General features: G+C 48.3%; 1 protein-coding gene across 7 annotated transcripts in view; it reads left to right on the top strand.

Annotated features, from left to right (window-relative positions):
- Positions 1 to 17,176, top strand: part of TNPO1 (transportin 1) — a 170,173-nt gene that overhangs the window by 109,906 nt on the left and 43,091 nt on the right. For all 7 annotated transcript variants that reach the window (XR_012639527.1, XM_074952752.1, XM_074952753.1 and 4 more), the window contains one exon: positions 6,488 to 6,640. Coding sequence is in view for 6 of the 7 variants with exons in the window: in XM_074952752.1 (XP_074808853.1) it covers positions 6,488 to 6,640 (153 nt within the window). In the remaining variant the exon portion in view is untranslated. The remainder of the gene's footprint in view (positions 1 to 6,487; positions 6,641 to 17,176) is intronic.

Raw genomic sequence — 17,176 nt, 5'->3', positions numbered from 1 at the left:
GATCTCATCCTGGAGTAGGGTCCTATCCCATGGAATTGGGGTGGAGGGTGTGCTAGGGGTGTATGTCTTGCTGATGGACAGGGTAACAAAAGCCACCTGGATGAATAGCAAGAGCCAGCTCAGCAAATAGATGAATCCTATGGTGCCAGCCGACCTGGCCCCGGGGCAGGGATCAGGGCCCCAGTTCCAGTCCAGGCTGGTTTTACTGCTTCCTCTCTGGCTGGCAGGGGGGGAACGGGGGCAGTGCTGAAGCGACTAGGAGTCTCAGCCCCACCCCACAGCGGCTTCTCACCAGCTAACACTGTGACCAGGATCCATTCTGATCCCTCTGTTAAGGCTGGCCTTCGTCACGCCTTTGCTCATGTTTCAAGCAGCATCGGTGCTGGCCCCGATGGGGGGATGGATCTTGGTCTTAGCTCCTGGCAGGCCAGCACTGCAGTATCTCTCCTGAGTCTTTTGGGGCCACTGTGGGCGAGGCTGGGATTCATAATTGGCATGTTGTGAGTACCACCCCTCACCCCCTGCCAGCCGGACCAAAAACAGCATCAGTGGTCTGGGCCAGGGATTTGCAAACTTTTTTTTAACTCAAGGCTCATCTGTGCAGCTGCAGTCTGAACCATGGCCCACTATTAACGCTTCTGGAGGAAAATTAATAATTTTAATTATTATGTAAATATAACCTAGAATGCTGTGATAAACAATTATCAGAAAGGTAGCCATGTTAGTCTGGATCTGTAAAAGCGACAAAGAGTCCTGTGGCACCTTATAAACTTACAGGTGTATTGGAGCATAAGCTTTCATGGGTGAATACCCACTTCTTTGGGGCATGCATCCAACGAAGTGGGTGTTCACCCATGAAAGCTTATGCTCCAATACTTCTGTTAGCCTATAAGGTGCCACAGGACTCTTTGCCGTAATAAACAATGTGCGTTTCATTTTCATTTTAATGTTAGAAATTCCTAGCAATATGCACTCCAAAAATGCTTCAAGACCTTTGAAATGAAACAGTTTTAGTAAAACTATACTTTAAAAAAAGTTCAGAGCAAAATGTGGTGGTCAAACAGGAAAACAGTTTTTTGTATAAAACTGAACAATAAGCAACACAACAATATTTAACAAAATTGTTAAAACACATTGTGCTGTTTGATTTTTAAAACAAAATATTGTCCAACTTGAACACTACATTGTGTTTTCAATATTTTTAGGGTAAAATCTATACAAATGTGCTGTGTAAGTAAAGACCTAACCCTATTCTCTATTAATTAGAAAAGAATCACATTGTAAATAAAAATATAAAATAACGTACAGACCAGGAGCATTCTTAATGGGATGGATGTGCCTGCTTCTCCTTGTACAGTTTTTCCATCTGGGGACATACATTAATGAGGGTCAACCTGATGATATCTTTGGTTTTCAGTCTTTCAGCCAGGTCAAGGTGCAGGCAGTGGCTAGCTAGGGGCTCTGTGCTGGGAGGGGTGTAGCTCAGGGTGGAGAAAGAAGACTGATTGCTAGGGGCTGTGTGCAGGCAGGGAGGTAGCTCAGGGTGTGGGGAGGGGCTGTGTCTTAGGGGATGCCACTGCTGCGGGGCCCAGCCATGTACTCAGTCCCTAGCTGGCACAGTGGGGACAGCTCTGCTCCTTCTGGCTGTGTGCACCATGCTGTCCTACATGGTCACTCTGGCCACCAGCACCCAGTGGTTCGTGGGCACCAAGGACGTACACCTACCTCAGTCTGGAGGGCACGGCAGCTGTTACCCAACCCACGTGGGGAAACTGACCTGGACGTACAGAGTGCCTGGTGTCACTGCTCTCCCCCCAGAACGTTCCTTTGTCCCCCCAGCAGGTTCAGGGAAAGGGTGGTGAGTGGCAACGTCAGGCACTCGTGCATGCAGGTCGGTTTCCCCACATGAGCTGTGTTGTGAGGTGTCAGGAGCTGCTCTCCCACCCTCCCCTTACCCAGCCCATGTGAGGAAACTGACCTGGACACACAGTGCCTGGTGTTGCTGCTCACCCCTCAGAAACTCCTCCCATGATGGCGGACCACCCAGGACTGTTGTGGCCCACCTTTGGGGCTCGGCCCATGGTTTGAGAACCCCTAGTATGGGCCAGGCTCTGATCCCTTACCTGGGCCAGGCTGACTGGTGTCATGTGCTTCATCTTCTTGCTGAGCTGGCTCTGGCTGCTTATGCAGGTGGCATTTGTTACCCGTATCATCAGTGAGATGCCTTCCCCTGTCCCCCATTCGCTGGGATAGGAATGACCTGCCGCCTCTGGGATGCACCATGGAGAGCCACAAGCAGGAATGCCCACTTCTGCCTCCCTGCTGCTGGAAAAATTCATGTTTCAAGGTTTTTGTGTTTTTTGTGGGGGTTTTTTTGTTGTTCCTCCCCTCCTCCCCCACCCTTGAGAGCTGGAAACTTTTAAATGCAAGATGAGATTATCAGATAACAAATTAATTCTAGAAACTGGTGCCAGACATGCCAAACCCATGGTGAAAATGCAGAAATTGGGCTTGTTTTTGGCTTAATTGGCTTGTGAGTTGCTTGTTGGCTAGTTTTTGGCTTGTAGCTTGTTGCTGCTTTTTTTTTTTCTGATCGGCTCCCGGCAAGCGGGGGAGAGTAGGGGTGCACAGCGGGCCCACCACAGTCCCAGACTGTGTGCTGGGGGGATCTAGTCACATAGAGTGTTGGGGTTCTTAGGGATTGGCTTGTTTTGGCCTTGTTTTGAAATGGGATTAGCTTGATTTTTGGCTTATTGTGAAAGTCGGGGTGCTTATTTACCGCGTGAAAGTTGGCAACTGTGACTGGGTCTCTAAGAAAAACACAGAATATTTTATTTAAAAATAATCCAGATGCAAATAGAAAATTGTAATATATATCACAAAATAATGTGCAACACCCATGTTCCAGGAATCCCGTTCACTTTTAGAATCCAGAAGTAGATTAGGGCTCATGATTGATCTTTTTCCAGAGACAGTCCAGATGTTAGCTTGTATATTGCTATAAAACACAGTTTAATCTGTATTTTTTCCTTTTTGATTTTGTTGCATTCATTACTGTAAGTGGAATAGTTATCTTTATATATTTAGCTGACTGAAAAGTCATATGTGAAGTTTCCTCTAATTATCTGATTACATAATCTCGGAATTGCTGATGCTATATATAGCAGATTAGAAAGTAAATGGTTTGAAAAGGTTGGTCGACAACTTGTTTTCCTTATATCTGAGCAGGTTGAATGAATGTATATGCTATAGTTTTGGTTTAGCTTTAAGTGTTTGTCATACAGTAACTCCTCACTTTAGCGTTGTCCCAGGTTATGTTGTTTCGTTGTTATGTCGTTGATCTATTAGAGAACATGCTCGTTTAAAGTTGTGCCGGGGTGAAAGTAAAGCCGAAGATTTATCGGTACGGGGTCCGGCTCTGGCCCCCGGAAGGGCGGGGCTGGGGGGTCAGTATCCCCCCAGCCGGCCCTTCCACGCTGCCTGGCCTACCCTGGGCCCTTTTAAATTGCCAGCCCTGGGGCAGCTGCTCCTTTTGCCCCCCCCCCCGTCAGTGGCGGGGGAGGGGGGTGCAAAAGGGGCGACGACATTAAAGCGCTGCCACGACAGCGCTTTAAGCAGGGTCCTTTGCAGCAGCACTTTAAAGTCAGATGGATACGGGCCAGTACTGGCTGCCACTTTTTACTGGTATGCCATACCCACCCGTACCGTCTTACTTTCACCCCTGAGTTGCGCTATGCTCCCTTATAACGTTGATTGGTAGCCATCTGCTTTGTCCACTGGTTTCAGGAAGAGCAGCCCATTGGAGCTAGCTGGTTGGGGCTTGGAACCAGGGTGGGCTGGCAACCCCCTTAAGTTCCCTGTGCGGCAGCTGTCCAGCAGGTTATCCATTGCGGGGCAGTTCAGGTGTCCTTCCCCTGCACTGCCGTGTACTGCACCTGCGCTCTGCCTTGAAGCTGCTCCCAGGAGCCTCCTGCTTGTTGGGGGGGAGAGGAGGGGTGCTGATGTCGGTGTCCCCCGCTCCTGTACTCCATCTCCACAGAGCAGGGGGGACAGGACTCTGGACGGAGGGAGCTTGTTGGCAGCAGCCGCTGTCTCAACTTGCTAATCTGCTTAAAAAGGCAGTGTACTCAGAGTGGAGTCAGTATACTTAAAGGGGCAATGCACATCTCTCTCTCATTCACTCACTTACACATACACCCCCCGGCCCGCCGCCCTGCACTTTGGAAAGTGGAGGGAGTGGTGCGCTCCAGTGGGATAGCGTGCATTCATCGTCGTGTTCAGTTTCCTCAGGGAATGTTTGCAGCCACTGCCATGCTTCTGTTGTCTCCTCCCTCCATTTGTGTAGCCTCCCACTCTACAAGGCTGCATTAACAACGTGTTAACCCTTGAGGGCTCAGACTAGTGCTAGTTGATCATTTAGCAGTAAGGCATTCCCTCGGAAATATCCCACCCTCTGACTCCACCACCTCAACCAAGCTTCACAATCATCATTGCTGTGTACAGTATTAAATTTTGTTTAAAACTTTGTGTGTGTGTGTGTGAGAAAATTTCCCTGGAACCCGCCCCCCCCACCCTCCCAGGTTTACATTAATTCTTATGGGGAAATTGGATTCGCTTAACATCGTTTTGCTTAAAGTAGTATTTTTCAGGAACAGAACTACAACGTTAAGCAAGGAGTTACTGTACAAAATTATGATAGAAATCTTTGTACTTGGTAGGAGCATGAAACTATTTCATGAGGGCTGAAGTGTATCACTCTTCTCACTAACAACTTAGTCTTTCCCACTTTTAGTAAAAAGAAAAGGAGTACTTGTGGCACCTTAGAGACTAATAAATTTATTTGAGCATAATCTTTCGTGAGCTACAGCTCACTTCATCAAATGCATTCCGTGGAAAATACAGTGGGGAGATGTATATACATAGAGAACATGAAACAATGTGTGTTATCATACACACTGTAACCAGAGTGATCACTTAAGGTGAGCTATTACCAGCAGGAGGGGGGGGGGGAGGGGGACCTTTTTGTAGTGATGATCAAGGTGGGCCATTTCCAGCAGTTGACAAGAACGTCCGAGGAACGGAGGGGGTGGGGAATAAACATGGGGAAAGAATTTTACTTTGTGTAATGACCCATCCACTCCCAGTCTCTATTCAAGCCTAAGTTAATTGTATCCAGTTTGCAAATTAATTCCAATTCAGCAGTCTCTCGTTGGAGTCTGTTTTTGAAGTTTTTTTATTGAAGAATTGCCAGTTTTAGGTCTGTAATCGAGTGACCAAAGAGATTGAAGTGTTCTCCGACTGGTTTTTGAATGTTATAATTCTTGACGTCTGATTTGTGTCCATTTATTCTTTTACATAGAGACTGTCCAGTTTGACCAATGTACATGGCAGAGGGGCATTGCTGGCACATGATGGCATATATCACATTGGTAGATGTGCAGGTGAATGAGCCTCTGATAGTGTGGCTGATGTGATTAGGCCCTATGATGGTGTCCCCTGAATAGTTATGCGGACACAGTTGTCAGCAGGCTTTGTTGCAAGGATAGGTTCCTGGGTTAGTGGTTCTGCTGTGTGGTGTGTGGTTGCTGGTGAATATTTGCTTCAGGTTGGGGGGCTGTCTGTAAGCAAGGACTGGCCTGTCTCCCAAGATCTGTGAGAGTGATGGGTCGTCCTTCAGGATAGGTTGTAGATCCTTGATGATGCGTTGGAGAGGTTTTAGTTGGGGGCTGAAGGTGATGGCTAGTGGCGTTCTGTTATTTTCTTTGTTGGGCCTGTCCTGTAGTAGGTGACTTCTTGGTACTCTTCTGGCTCTGTCCATCTGTTTTTGATTATCACTACAAAAGGTCTCCCTCACCCCCCCCCCCCCCCGCACGCGCTCTCCTGCTGGGAATAGCTCACCTTAAGTGATCACTCTCGTTACAGTGTGTATGGTAACACCCATTGTTTCATGTTCTCTATGTATATACATCTCCTCACTGTATTTTCCACTGAATGCATCCGATGAAGTGAGCTGTAGCTCACGAAAGCTTATGCTCAAATAAATTTGTTAGGTGCCACAAGTACTCCTTTTCTTTTTGCGAATACAGACTAACACGGCTGCTACTCTGAAACCACTTTTAGTGTTGCTCCATGTTGGGATTGCTTAATGGTAACTATTTTGTGAAATGGAATACTTTCTCCCTGCAACTAATCCACAAGTGTTTAAGCTCTGTTCTATGGTTATTTATTTGATCTTGAGTAGAGAAAGCTGCCCGTCCATGGCTATGTAGCCCATAAATGCAGTGTGACTGTTTCTCCCTGGAATGTGATTTGTGGTTCCAGAATACAATGGGGTATTTACACACTACAGTGAAACAGAAGCATTGCTACACTGCTCCCCCTGTTGCCCTAAAATGTTAGTGCAAGGGTAAGGTATTTTGAAATGAAGAGAGACAATGTAGTAATGGGTATTATAATACATTCAGATTTACAATATGTTAATTTTCAGGGAAGTGTTCTGCTGCTGCACTAGATGTCCTTGCCAATGTATTTCGTGATGAACTTCTGCCACACATTTTGCCCCTTTTGAAAGAACTGCTGTTTCATCCAGAATGGGTGGTTAAAGAATCAGGTATCCTGGTTCTAGGAGCAATTGCTGAAGGTAAGACAAATTGCACTCATGCTATAGCAGAATTCTAGTATGACTAACCAAGTGGTCTCCAACCTTTTTACACACAAGATCACTTTTTAAATTTAAGTGCAACCCAAGATCTCTCCTGCCCCTTCCCTGAAGCCCTGCCCTGCTCACTCCATCACCCCTTCTCTCTCTGTTGCTCGCTCTCCCCCACCCTCACTCACTCTCACTGGGCTGTGGCGGGGGTTTGGGAGTGGGTGCGGACTCTGGGCTGGGGCAGAAGGGTTTGGAATGTGGGAGGGGCTTCCAGGCTGAGCCTGGGGCAGGGGGTTGCGGTGCAGGAGGGGGTGAGGAGTGCAAGCTGTGGAAGGGAGTTTGGGTACAAGAGGGGACTCTGGGCTGGGGCAGTGTTTGGGGTGCATGAAGGGGTTTGGAGTGCTGGCTCTGGGAGGGGGCTCAGGGCTGGGGGTTGGGGTGCGGGCTCCCACCGGGCAGTGCTTGCTTCGGGCGGCTCCCGGGTAGTGGGCTAAGGCAGGCTCCCTGCCTACCCAGGGCCTGTGGCGTCGTTGCAGTTCCCAGCTAATGGGAGTTGCGGAGCAGTGCTTGCATGCAGGAGTAGCATGTGGAGAACACCTCACCTCTCATGGGGGTGTGCTGGCCGCTTCCAGGAGCGGTGTGGGGCTGGGGAAGGCAGGGAGCCTGCCTTAGTGGGTCACTTATGTGTGGTAGTGTGTTTTTGTTTTTTGTTTTTGTTCTTCTCCCTGTTCTGTTTATTCCTTCTGAAGCACCTGGCATTGGCCACTGTTGGAAGACAGGATACTGGACTAGATGGACCACTGGTCTGTCAAAATATAACCATTTTTTATGTTCTTAATTTTTGTTTTAAAAAAAATCACCTATTTTGAATAATATGACTAAAAACGGTTAGGAAAACTGATATTTTAGCTGTTAGTACAAAGAGTATTTTAAAAAGTCTTTAATTTTGTCAGACATTCTGTAGGACAATCATAAAAGCATGTTTGTCCTACTATAGAGGGGTGAAAAAATTAAACTAAAAAAAAAAAATCTAAATTGTTAAACAAAATAAGCTACTGTGAGACTCAGCTTCTCGTTGTCTGAAAAGTTTGGGTTGGTTATGCCTTCAGGTTTAAAGAACATTTGTAATATGTTTGGTATATTTTAGTCCTTACATGACATTTCTGTTTGGCTAGTTGTTTGCAAGGATTGGAATCTTTCTCTCTGATTTGATTACTGGTTCAGGGCTAGTGCCTGGGAAAGCTTATTAGTATGCCTAAGTGTTTATAGCCCAAAGATACTGGACTTCTAAAATACTAGTATGTCTGTGTTGGTAAAATATAAATTTCCAGCTGTGACTCTAGCCTCCTCTCATCATCTTCTCTCAAATATGTCTACCACCTTCCACATTGCTTGTTATGCCCTTCTAAAAGCTGTTTGCTATCTGTACTGTACTCAGATTCTACTAAAAACTCATCTACTCATTAAGGTACCTTTTAAAACAAACAGCTGTAGCTCACAAAAGCTTATGCTCAAATAAATTTTAGTCTCTAAGGTGCCACAGGTATTCCTTTTCTTTAAACAAAAAACAGTAATCACCATCAAGGTATGTCTTACAGACTTATCGCCTGTTTCTCTTGTAACACCTTGCCTTCTCCTTCCCACTCACCCCTTTTTATCACTATCACTTCTTGTGTAATCAGTAAGGTTAAGATTTTGTCAAGGTTATTTTTAGTAAAAGTCAGGGACAGGGTCGTGGGTAATAAAAAATCATGGAAGCCTGTGGCCTGTCAGACTTCAACTAAAAATAATGGGGGAGGCACCTGACTGGGGGATGCTACGGGAGGAGGGGGGTCTAGCATCTGCAGCCCTGGTGACTGGACCTTCCGGATACCCCCTGCACTTCTGGTCCTCACACCCTCCCCCCCCCCCCCCCCCCGCCTTCCCCTTCCCCTGGCAGCTGGGGACTGAAGCGGAAAATAACTTGCTTGTGACTGTGCAGTGCATGCAATAAAAGCAATACCATGTCCTCTGGAGGTGGGGATGTGAAACTGAGTAATGATTATAAAACTTCACTAATTACAACAAAATTATGGAAAATATTTAAAGTGACCCACACTTGAAAAACTAGTGTTTCTTGTTACTCTTTTGCTCCCCCACTCTGTTCAATTACAATTATATTTAATAGAGTACTTTAGCCAGCTCTGAGGGTTAGAGACTTTGTATAATTTCCAAGCTGGTTTTCCTGGTTTTTTATGGTATACATCCTATATTTCTAGCCCTAGCCTTTCATGAAATGTTGATGTTTAAACTGACACACAGCCCCTTACTTCCTCCAATTTAGCAGTGCTTTCTTTTGGCATTGATTTAGGGCTTAATGTAGCTGTAGCTTAATGAGTCAGTGGCAATGGCTTGCTCAGTGGCAGTACTTGGAACAATGTCATTTTGAGTCCATTATATAGCCAAGGAATTACACTCAAGTCTAGCACTTACAAATTTACCACCTTCACTGATATTAAAAGATAGTAAAACTTAAGGATATGTTAGAAAACAAAAAGCAAGGAAGATCAAAGCTTAATTTGCTTTCAGTATATAGGCAGAATAAGGTGTTGAAATGTTTTCATCCTACCTTAGATGTTGAAATATTAATGTGTATGTTTTACTCTACAACTGACTTCTGGAAATTCAGAGTTTAAAAACTGTGTCAAGTATCAGAGGGGTAGCCGTGTTAGTCTGTATCCACAAAAACAAGGAGGAGTCTGGTGGCACCTTAAAGACATCTGAAGAAGTGGGTTTTTTACCCACGAAAGATTATGCCCAAATAAATCTTAGTCTTTAAGGTGCCACCAGACTCCTCGTTGTTTTTACAGTTAAAAACTGTGTGAAAAAATCAAAAAAATTTCATTTTGGCTAGACCACAAATTAATTTTTTTTTTTTTTTTTTTTTGGTTTTATCAGCAAAACAAAAAAAAACTAAAACTGTTCTTAGAGTGCTTGCTCATGTTGATTCCATTCTAGGTGTGCACATATGCGCAGACATTAGAGATTTTTTGCCTTAGCCGTATCCGTAGGGCCGGCTGTGGTGCCCTCTTGAGTGCCGTGCTGATGCGTTGGTATATTAGGCACCGCTGGCCCTACCCCCTCTCAGATCCTTCTTACCACCCATGATGGTTGGTCAGAGAACCTTTCCCTTGCCTAGCAAGGGTTAGTGATTCTTCTACTTCAGTCTTCAAGCCTTCCGGCCTTGTAAATAGTTTTACAGTAGTTAAGGAGTGTAGTTAGAGTCCCAGTGGGGACTTTGCCCCAGTCTCCATGTTTTAAGCCCTGCTTTGATTGAAACAGGCCTGTGCCTGTTAGTGACCCCAATAGCAGCTGCGTCAAGTGCTTGGGGGGAATCACACGTGAAGGAGAAGTGTAGCATGTGTGAGAACTTTCGTCCCAGAACTCGGAAAGAGCGAGACATCCATTTGAGGGGAGGCTGCTCTCAGTCTGGCATCTGAACCTTCCTGGTCAGACTCTGCCCCAGCGCTTCGGTGCGCAGCACACCCCTGGCGCCAGGCTAAACCCGGCACTGCTGCTCGACGCCGGGGCCTAAGAAAAGGTCGAAGAAGAGCAGCTCCGTGGCACAGAGCAAGAAGGGCAACTGATCCGGTTCGGGCTGCCAGCCCACACTGGAGCCATATGGACGACCCCCCCTCAGCTTGATAGGGTCTCCTAACCCTCTGAAGGATCCAGCACCGAATCCAGGGAGTGGTAGGGGATCCGGACTGGTGGCAGGGCTGATGCCTTCCCAGGCTCTCCCGGTATCCAGAGAGCGAGGCCTCTACCAGCATCTTCCTGGCCAAGGTGCTAATTCAGGGTATCTGCAGGACTGCTACCCGGTTGTCTGTCCACACGTTTACATGTGATTATGCACTTACCCAGCAATCCCGAGATGATGCTGGCTTTGGCAGAGCAGTGTTGCAAGCCAGACGACCATGAACTCTGAGCCTGCCTCCAGGGATACTGCTTATAACCCACCTAGAATGGGATTGACATGAGCAAGCACTCAGAGTAGGGGGGGGGGGGAAAAAGGTTGCGTGCCCACGTGCACAGTTGGAGATTTTTGCCTTAGCAGTACCCATAGGGTTGGTTGTAGCGCTCTCTTGAGTGCTGTGCTCCTGCGTTGGTATATTAGGCACTGCTGACCCTACACCCTCTCAGTTCCTCCTTACCACCTATGACAGTTGGTCAGAGTGCCTTGTCTTGCATCGCTAGAGTGTTGGGGTTCTTATAGTCCATTGTTCTGTTTCCTTTGTTGTTAATTGATACGTACTTAGTTAGACCTTTAAGTTAAATGTTGTTTGTTGTTTAAGAGGTAGTCCCAGCTGGGACTTCGCCTCAGACAAAGCATGCCCTGTTCCCCTGGCTTTGAGCCATGTTCATTGTGCAGCTGGCCAGTGCCCATTAGTGACCCCCACGAGAGTTGTTTAAAGTGTTTGAGGGAGTCCCACAAAAAAATAAGTGCAGGATCTGCAAAAACTTTCACCCTTTAACTCAGAGGGAACGAGATACCTGCTTGAGGGCCCTCCTCATGGAGGCTGCTCTTTGTCCTACCTCAGAGCACTCTTGTTCAGACTGCACGCCCAGCACCTCGGCATCAGCATGTTGTGCACTACCGGCACCAGAATTCTCCGAGCACCGTTCCCCCTCCCCAGTGCCTAAGAAGCAGTTGAAGTTGACTGGCCCATCAGCATCGGAGAAAAAGGGGGCTTCAGGCAAAGGACCTGTGTCTGGTCGGAGCTGCTTGGGGGTACCGCTGCGGTCGGACCTCCTAGTCCAGCCAGGATCCCACCTCTGACTCCTGGGAGTGGCTGGAGGTCCCAGCCCCTAGTACGGTCATCTGGGCCCAAAACGGGCCTGGCGGCCAAAGAGCAACCAGACCAACTGGCACCGCAGACACCAAGCCAGGTGATGGAGCAGGCCAAAGCCCCGGCATCTACGGGCAATTTGGTTATGGGATCGCCCCCTAAAGCAGCAAAGCGTCCCTGATCTCCAGACCGCAGGCCTTGGATCCTGGCACCTCAGCCTCTGTCCCCGATTAGAAGACAGGTTCCTGATGCTAAGGTCTCTGCCTGTGAGGCACAGGACACCTGAGTCGCTATTCTGATCTACGTACCCATGGTACTGTTGGGTCTCCTGCCAGAGTTCGCCATGGCGCAGATCACCATTGCTTAGGCGGTCTCCCAGATGTCGATTACCCCCAGTGCGGGATTGTTTCAGGTTGTGGCACTGGTCTCCAGCTCCCCAGTACTGCTCTTTGGGCAGGCACCAGTCTTTTTCCCTCTCCTTACTGGTCACTGGCGAGGGTTAGTCGGCAGATTCAGGCATCTACAGCTCTGCCTTGGTCACCAGAAGGGCAATGGTCCAAGCCTGAAGGGTAGTTGAACCCCTCGTCTTTAAAAGGTGAATCGCCACCAGTACATGAGACCAGTGTGGCTCCTGCAGCAGCAGGGTGGAGTCAGTGGCAATGGCTTGCTCAGTGGCAGTACTGGAACCTGTGGGGTATACCTGTTATGTCGGTCCCATAGTCATACCCTGGGAGGAACGGTGGATCAGACAAGCTGCCCCCGGCTCAGCTGGCACCCCAGTCACAGCACGGTGCCAAATCCAACGTGGGGGCAACACAGTGGGCCCGACTCCCAAGGAGCCATCTGCGGACGAGTAAGGATAAGCAGACCCTCCCCCTACTGTGCAGTCATCTTTGTTGTCTCCGGACGAAGTGGTGGCGGGCCCCTCACAAACAAACAGCTCCTCCTCAGATGTCTTCAAAGAGCACAGGCCTTGCTGGTGGCTGCCAACCTGAATTTGGAGGTTGAGGAGCTAGCGGAGGAGTCCGACCTCTTTAATGTTATACCCTCCTCCACCCCAGCCCGTGTTGCAATGCCCATCCACCTAGGGGTCCTTAAAATTGCCAAGTATGTGTGGCAGACCCCCTCTCCCATTCCCCCATGTCCCCATAAAGGGGTCTGAGTACCTGTACACTCATCCTCTAGCAGGATCCCCGGTCATGTCTGCCGTCAATGAAAGGGGCAGGCAAGTGGCGTGCCAAAAAATAAAGATGCCAAGAGGCTGGACTTGTTTGTCAGAAAAATTTATGCGACAGCCAGCCTGTAATTTCAGGTGTCTTACCCATGAGTCTCTGCTAGGCAAGTACAACTTCAACCTATGGGACTCCATCAGCAAGGAGGGCCTCCCACAGGATGAGCCCAGGACTTAGCCACCTTGGTGGATGAAAGCAAAGCAGTGGCGAGAGCTGCCCTCCAGATGGCGTGGGGCTCTACAGACTTGGCAGCCAGGATAGTCACCTCTGTGGTGGTCGTGAGACACAGGTCCTGGTTACGGTACTCTCTGCTGTCCCAGGAGATGCAGCCTACCCTTCTGTTTGAGGGAGCTGGGCTCTTTTTGGAGCTGACTGATGCATGGCTCCACACCCTTAAAGACTCCCATACCACCCTTCTGTCCGCCTCCGTCGAGTCCTGGGGTGTCCCCTGGTCCAGCTCCTACAGAAAGAAGGACAGAGACAAAGGATTTTAACAGCATCACCCTTTATCTTCCCTTTCCTTTGCCCAGCCTGGTTCTTCCAGAGGCCAAGGAAGCCAGAAGCAGGCATTTTGAGGATGCGCCTGTGGACCGTGCCCCAGTCACTTCACAGGATCCACCCCCCTGCTCTTTCTCAACCGCCTGCGCCCCTTACAGTTGGTCTAGTCAACGCTGACCTTGGACCGTTGGGTGCTCCTCATAATCTTTTGGGCTACACCCTGTAGTTCGAGGCTGGCCCTCCCTTCCTTCCAACCCCTCCCGTCCCTCTTCAGGGAACTTTCTCATGAGCAACTCCTCGTTCAGAAAGTCGAGAGCCTTTGGTCTCTCGTCAGCCCTGAGAGTGTTTACAAAGTGCATAGCACCATTGGCTGCTTACCTGAGGTGTGCAAATTTATCCATACCTTGACCACTGGCTTATAAAGGGCCAGTCCCAGGATCAGGTGCAGCGGCATCTTGATCTGGTTTGCGCCAACTGTCGCGAACTGGGGCTGTTGATAAATGAGAAGATATCGATCTGAATGCCTGTACAACACTGAGTTAATTGGAGCAGTCCTTGCTTCTACTTCAGGCCAGAGCCTTCCTCCCTGAAGCTCTGTTCCAAGCCATGGCGTAACTGATCTCATGCATGCAAGCCCACCCTCTCACCACCGCACTCACGTGCCTATGATAGTTGGGCCACATGGTGGCCTGCACTTACGTGGTCTGGCACGTGCGGCTCTGCTTCAGGCCCCCTATGGGCTTGGCTGGCATTGATCTATGTCCCCAACAGACACAGCATGGACTGTGTGATCAGGGTCGTGGACCATGTACTGTCGTCACTCACATGGTGGCGGACTCCTGCATCGGTGTAGGAGGGGGGTTCCCTTTTGTGGCTCCATCCCTGTCAGTGACCCTAGGACCTACAGTGAGGAGCCCAACTGGGCGAGCTCAGTACGCAAGGCTGTTGGTTGAGTTACGATTGCTCCCTACATATCAACGTCAGGGAGCTCTGAGTGGTTCGCCTGGCCTGCGAAGCCTTCCTACCTCACATAAAAAGCAAGGTGGTCCAGGTTCTGACCGACAGTACTGCGGCTATGTTCTATAGCAACAAGCAAGGCAGGACCAGGTTGTCTGCCCTTTGCCAGGAAGCCCTCAGGCTCTGGAACTTCTGTATACAACACGTAGTCCATCTCATAGCCACACCTTCCCGGCGCCAGGAATGTTTTGACAGATCGCCTTATCAGGACCTTCTTGTCTCGCCACAAATGGTCCCTTCATCTGGAAGTGGCTAGCTTCATCTTCCAGAGGTGAGGAACTTCCCAGGTGGACCTGTTCGCGTCCAGCGCGTGTTCTGCTTGTTCTGGGGGATCGACAGAGGCTCCCTGTCAGATGCTTTTCTGCTCCCATGGTCAGGGGCTCTGTTGTACGCCTTCTCTCTGGTGCCACTGATTCACAGAGTCCTCATGAAAATCAAGCAGGACAGGGCGAAGGTGATCCTTGGCAGGAGTGCTCGGCTGCTGTCCAGCAGGTCCTGTTGGGCAGCAGAAAGCCCTCCACCAGAGTGACCTACTTGACCCAAAGGAAGCAGTTTGCTTATTGGACCTCGAATAAAGGTATTTGGCCTGAGCAGGTGTCGTTGAAGTTGATTCTGGCGTACCTCCGGCTCGAAGGCCTGTCCCTTTTGTTTATCAAGGTCCACTTGGCCGTTATTTCGGCCTTCTGTCTGTTGCTTGAGGGTAGGTCGGTTTTTGCCCAGGACGTGACTTTTAGGTTCCTCAAGGGCCTCGAGTGCCTCTACCCGCACGTCAGGGACCCCGTTCCATCATGAGACCCGAATCTTGTGCTGTCATGGCTCAGTGGACTCCCCTTAGAGCCTCTGGCTTCTTGCTCTCTCCTTCGCCTGTCCTGAAAGGTCGCGTTACTAGTTGCGATAACATCTGCCCACCAGGTGTCCAACATTAGGGTGCTTACCTCAGAACCGCCCCATACGGTCTTCTACAAGGACAAGGTCCAGCTGCGGCTACACCTGGCTTTCCTGCCCAAGGTGGTCTCGCAGTTTCCTATGGGCTGGGACATTTACTTATCTATCTTTTTTTTTCTAAAGCTGCATAAGTCGGAGGAGGAGCGTAGATTGCACTCCCTAGACGTCAGGAGGGCACTAGGCTTCTGCATTGAAAGGACCAAGCCATCCCGCAAGTCAACGCAATTATTCGTCATAGTGGCCGACAGGATGAAAGGCTATCCAGTGTCCACTCAAAGAATTTCTTCTTGGATCACTGCCTGTATTCACTGCGATCAGGCCAGGGTTCCACCTCTGGTGATCGTAACTGCCCATTCAACCAGGGTGCAAGTCTCTTCTGCAGCTTTCCTAGCCCAAGTGCCTCTCCAGAACATCTGTAGGGGGCCGCCTGGTTGTTCGTCAACACCTTCACATCCCATTACACACTTACCCAGCAGGCCCCGGATGATGCTGGCTTCGGTAGAGCAGTACTGCAAGCTGCTAGACTGAACTTTGAGCCCACCTCTGAAGATACTGCTTTTGAGTCACTTAGAAGGGAATCTACATGAGGAAGCACTTGAAGAAAAAACTAGTAACTTTTTTTTTTAACTGTTGTTCCTCGAGATGTGTTGCTCATGTCCATTCTATTGCCCACCCTTCTATCCCTCTGTTGGATGACCTGGCAAGAAGGAACTGAGAGGGTGTAGGGTTGGCAGTGCCTAATATACCAACGCATAAGCATGGCATTCAAGAGGGTGCTACAGCCGACCCTATGGATACTGATAAGCAACACATCTCGAAGAACAACACTTACAAAAGGTAGGCAACAGTTTTTTTTTTTTTTTTTTTTTTTTAAATCACATTAAACATTTAGCTTAGCCTGAAATTTAATATCTTGTTTAGTTTTTGGACAGTTGACCACTCTTTTTTTTTAAATTAAACTCAAAGAAAATTTGAAAACTTTATTTACAAAACCACTGGGGGAGATGAGATACTGGTGCCCTAATACCCTATAGTGCTGTGGTTGGAGGATTTGCCTGGGATGTAGGAGATCCAGATTCAGGTCCCTATTCTGCCTGATTTGGAGCAGGGATTTGAACTTAATAGAGGAGTGATACTAATTACTGGGACACAGGGTGATTGGGGTGGGACTCTCTCTTTCTCCTGTTGAAGCTGTTCTATTTTTGTTTAAATAATTAAATATTAATTGGGCCACGGAGTGAGAGTGACTCTATCGTCCAGTGGTTAGGGGACTCCCTCTCCACCTTTCATTTATTTATTCTAGATGAAACTATTCGAGGAATTCATGTCAAATTCATAAATAGGTTTTGGTCAACTCTGAACTGCAGTTTTGGTAAACTATTTGTCCAAAAATTTTCACCAAGCTCTACTCAGTTGTATTGCTTAACGGCAACCTTTTTTAATGGATATGTCTTGTTTTGTCAAGAGTCTCTTGCATAAATGTCTACTGCTCATTCATCATCATTCCTGTATTGTCTGACTGATCTTGTCTGTCTCTCCCTACCTCTGTTCACCTACTCTTTCTCCCCTCTTTTTCCCAGAGCTCCCAAGAGAGGAAAAGCAGGTCCTAACTGTGTAGTGCCCCTGTGGACTAAGAAATATGGTACTAGTTGGTTGGGCTGAAAGCAGTTAGGCAGCTCTGCTCCCTGCTGCTGCTCCTCAGAAATTGAAGGGGTAGGGACATTGGTAGGAGTGATCTTGATCTCTGTTTTGGATACTTCCAATGGAGAGCAGTGAGGGAGCAGGACAGCCTAACTCTCCTTAACACAGGAAACTGGCAGTATTAATGATCCACCATTAAGGAGTAGACCCTTAGGGAACTGTAGCCCATATTCTTATAACTGAGGCGCTAATCGTCTGTGTCTTATCAAACAAAAGTAAATTAACACAAACTTGCAAACTAATTGTATTAAGCAGATGTGCTTGTTAAACTACCGTTAGCACACCAAGGCTTTTGAGTATCATGG

This window comes from Natator depressus, chromosome 5, assembly GCF_965152275.1.
Source record: "Natator depressus isolate rNatDep1 chromosome 5, rNatDep2.hap1, whole genome shotgun sequence".
In the NCBI taxonomy this organism is placed as follows: domain Eukaryota; kingdom Metazoa; phylum Chordata; order Testudines; family Cheloniidae; genus Natator; species Natator depressus.
Note: the sequence above shows the minus strand (reverse complement) of the source record. Positions and strands in the feature narration are given on the sequence as shown.